Below are 2,170 nucleotides of genomic sequence, written 5' to 3' on the forward strand. Positions count from 1 at the left end.
CGTGGGCGGGAGGAATCCGGCCGGGCCGCCCTCCCACCGGGCCACGTGGGAAACCTGCGCCCCGCTTCTATTGGCTGCCACCGCGGATGTCTGGGCGCTCGGCGCACTCCCATTGGCTGAGGCCGACGGAGGAGCCGGAGTGAATGAGGGCGAGGCCCCGCCCGCGGGACGTTGCTCCATTGTAACCCCCCCCGGCCGGCGGTCCCACGGCAGCGCGCGGCGGCGGCCGGTTCGGCGGGTCCGGCCCCACAGAAAGGGGGGAGCGACGCGTCCTCCGCGCCTCCCCGCCCCTCGCCGCGGCCTCCGGGCCCGCACCCCGCCCCCAGAAACCCCGCACAGAAAGGAGCGCGGCGGCGAGGAGAAAGAAAGGAGGCGGCAGGCAGCGCAGGCAGGGCAGGCAGCGCCGCTTCCACCGCCCCCCTCCCGCAGGCAGCCAGCGCCGCCTCCCCTCGCCCCGCGGCCCCGCCGGCGGAGCGGGAGGAGAACGGGGGATTTCTTTTTTTTTTTTTTTTTAAATCGTCCCCTTCGCCTGGGCCGCGGAGGGCCCGGCCGGTGCCAGTCCGGCCCGGGGATCGCCCCCGGAGCCCGCCCGCAGGGCTCGGAGCGCAGCCGGAGGCCCCGCGGGCCCCGCCGGAGCGGCCCCGCTCCCTCCTTTGTCCGCTGCCCCCGCACCGACCGTCGCTGCCCCCGCAGGCCGGCGGATGGACCCGCAGCCCGGCGCCAGGAGCTGCAGCCGCGGCGCTCCCGCCTGCGAGGTGGCCCCGGGCGACCCCCCCATGCACCTCTGCATCAACACCACCACCGGGACGCGCTATGAGCTCTCCGTGCCCGCCGAGGAGACGGTGGAGGGGCTGAAGCGGCGCCTGTCCCAGCGGCTCAAGGTGCCCAAGGAGCGGCTGGCGCTGCTGCACAAAGAGAGGTAGGGCTCGGCGCGGCGCGGGGGGGCCGCCGCGCTCCCCGCCCCCCGGCAGCGGGGCCGGCCGCGGGGGGGGCCCCTCGCAGCGGGCTCGGCCCCGCACAAAGGCTCCCGCCCCCCCCTCCCCCGCCGGGCCCCATTGCCCCGCGGGCCGGGGCGGGCAGAGCCGCGGCGGGGGGCGCAGCCCGGGGGCCGCGGGCGGGGGCGGGGGGGCGGCGGGCCGCGGCCGTGCCCCGCGGGGCCCGGCCCTTTGTTCTGGGCTCCACTTCGGCGGCGGCGCGGCCCCCCCTCCCCCCCGGAGCCCCCCGCGCTGGGAGGGTTGGGGGCGGCTGGGGGGGGGGGGGGGCCTTTGTCTGCCAAAGACCCGGTCCGAGGGGCTGCGCAGCTCCCCCCCACCCCCCCGAGTGGAGCGGAGCGCAGCGCGAGTGGGGCCGGGCTGGAGTAACTCGGAGAGTCTTGTTCGGGGGGGGGGGGGGGGAAGGGAAGGGAAGGGGGGAGAGCGCGTACGTCTGCCGGCACCTACGGCGCGAGGGGCGCGTCCCCCCGTGCCCCTGCCCCACCCCGGCTCCAGCTTCTCTCCCACACACCCGCACCCCCCCGCGGGCAGGTTCCCTGTGCCACGAAGGCCCGCGGCCCCCCGGCCCCGGGCGCTACCCCCCTCGCCCGTCCGGGGTCAGAAACACTCGGGGTGGGGGGACTCGGTGCCCCAGGGGCAGCCCGGCTTGCGGGTGGTCTCTCCCCGGGCGGGTGCGGGCAGCCGGGGCCTGCCCAGGAAGCGCTGACCTCCCTCTTGGCTTCTCTGCTCCTCAGCCGACTCAGTTCGGGAAAACTGCAGGACCTGGGGGTCGGGGAGGGCAGCAAGCTCACGCTGGTGCCCACCGTGGAGGCCGGCTTGATGGTAAGTGGTCTCTTTCGGCTCCGGCCCTCCCGAGCGGGCAGCGCCGGGCTGGGCGCCGCAGCAGGTCTCCCGCACCGCGCTCGGGGCTGGCGTAGACATAGTGGAAGTGACATGTCATCCCTGCCTCCTGCTGCGGACGCCCCCTCCTTCTCTGCATTCGTAACGTTAATGCCTCCCCTCCTGCTTTTTTTTTTTCCCCAGTCCCAGGCATCCAGGCCAGAACAGTCGGTGATGCAAGCTTTGGAAAGCTTAACTGAAACTCAGGTGAGCGGCTCAGCGCCGGGACAGCGATGGAGACAAAGGAGGCTCTGGGGGGTGGCAGGGATTGCTGCGGCCCAGCTCCTCTTCCCCTCCCA

At 75.1% G+C, this 2,170-nt stretch overlaps 1 protein-coding gene across 1 annotated transcript; it reads left to right on the forward strand.

Annotated features, from left to right (window-relative positions):
* Positions 1-245: 245 nt before the first annotated feature.
* LOC309416084 (midnolin-like) lies at positions 246-2,078 on the forward strand (the record flags this gene model as incomplete). The annotated part of the gene is made up of 3 exons (XM_082015662.1): positions 246-919; positions 1,727-1,814; positions 2,016-2,078. Coding segments are annotated over exons 1-3 (369 nt in total), but the record flags the coding sequence as incomplete, so codon positions are not given.
* Between the last annotated feature and the right edge of the window lie 92 nt (positions 2,079-2,170).

The sequence above is a fragment of the Phaethon aethereus genome, assembly GCF_964289735.1.
Source record: "Phaethon aethereus genome assembly, contig: HAP1_SCAFFOLD_714, whole genome shotgun sequence".
NCBI lineage: Eukaryota > Metazoa > Chordata > Aves > Phaethontiformes > Phaethontidae > Phaethon > Phaethon aethereus.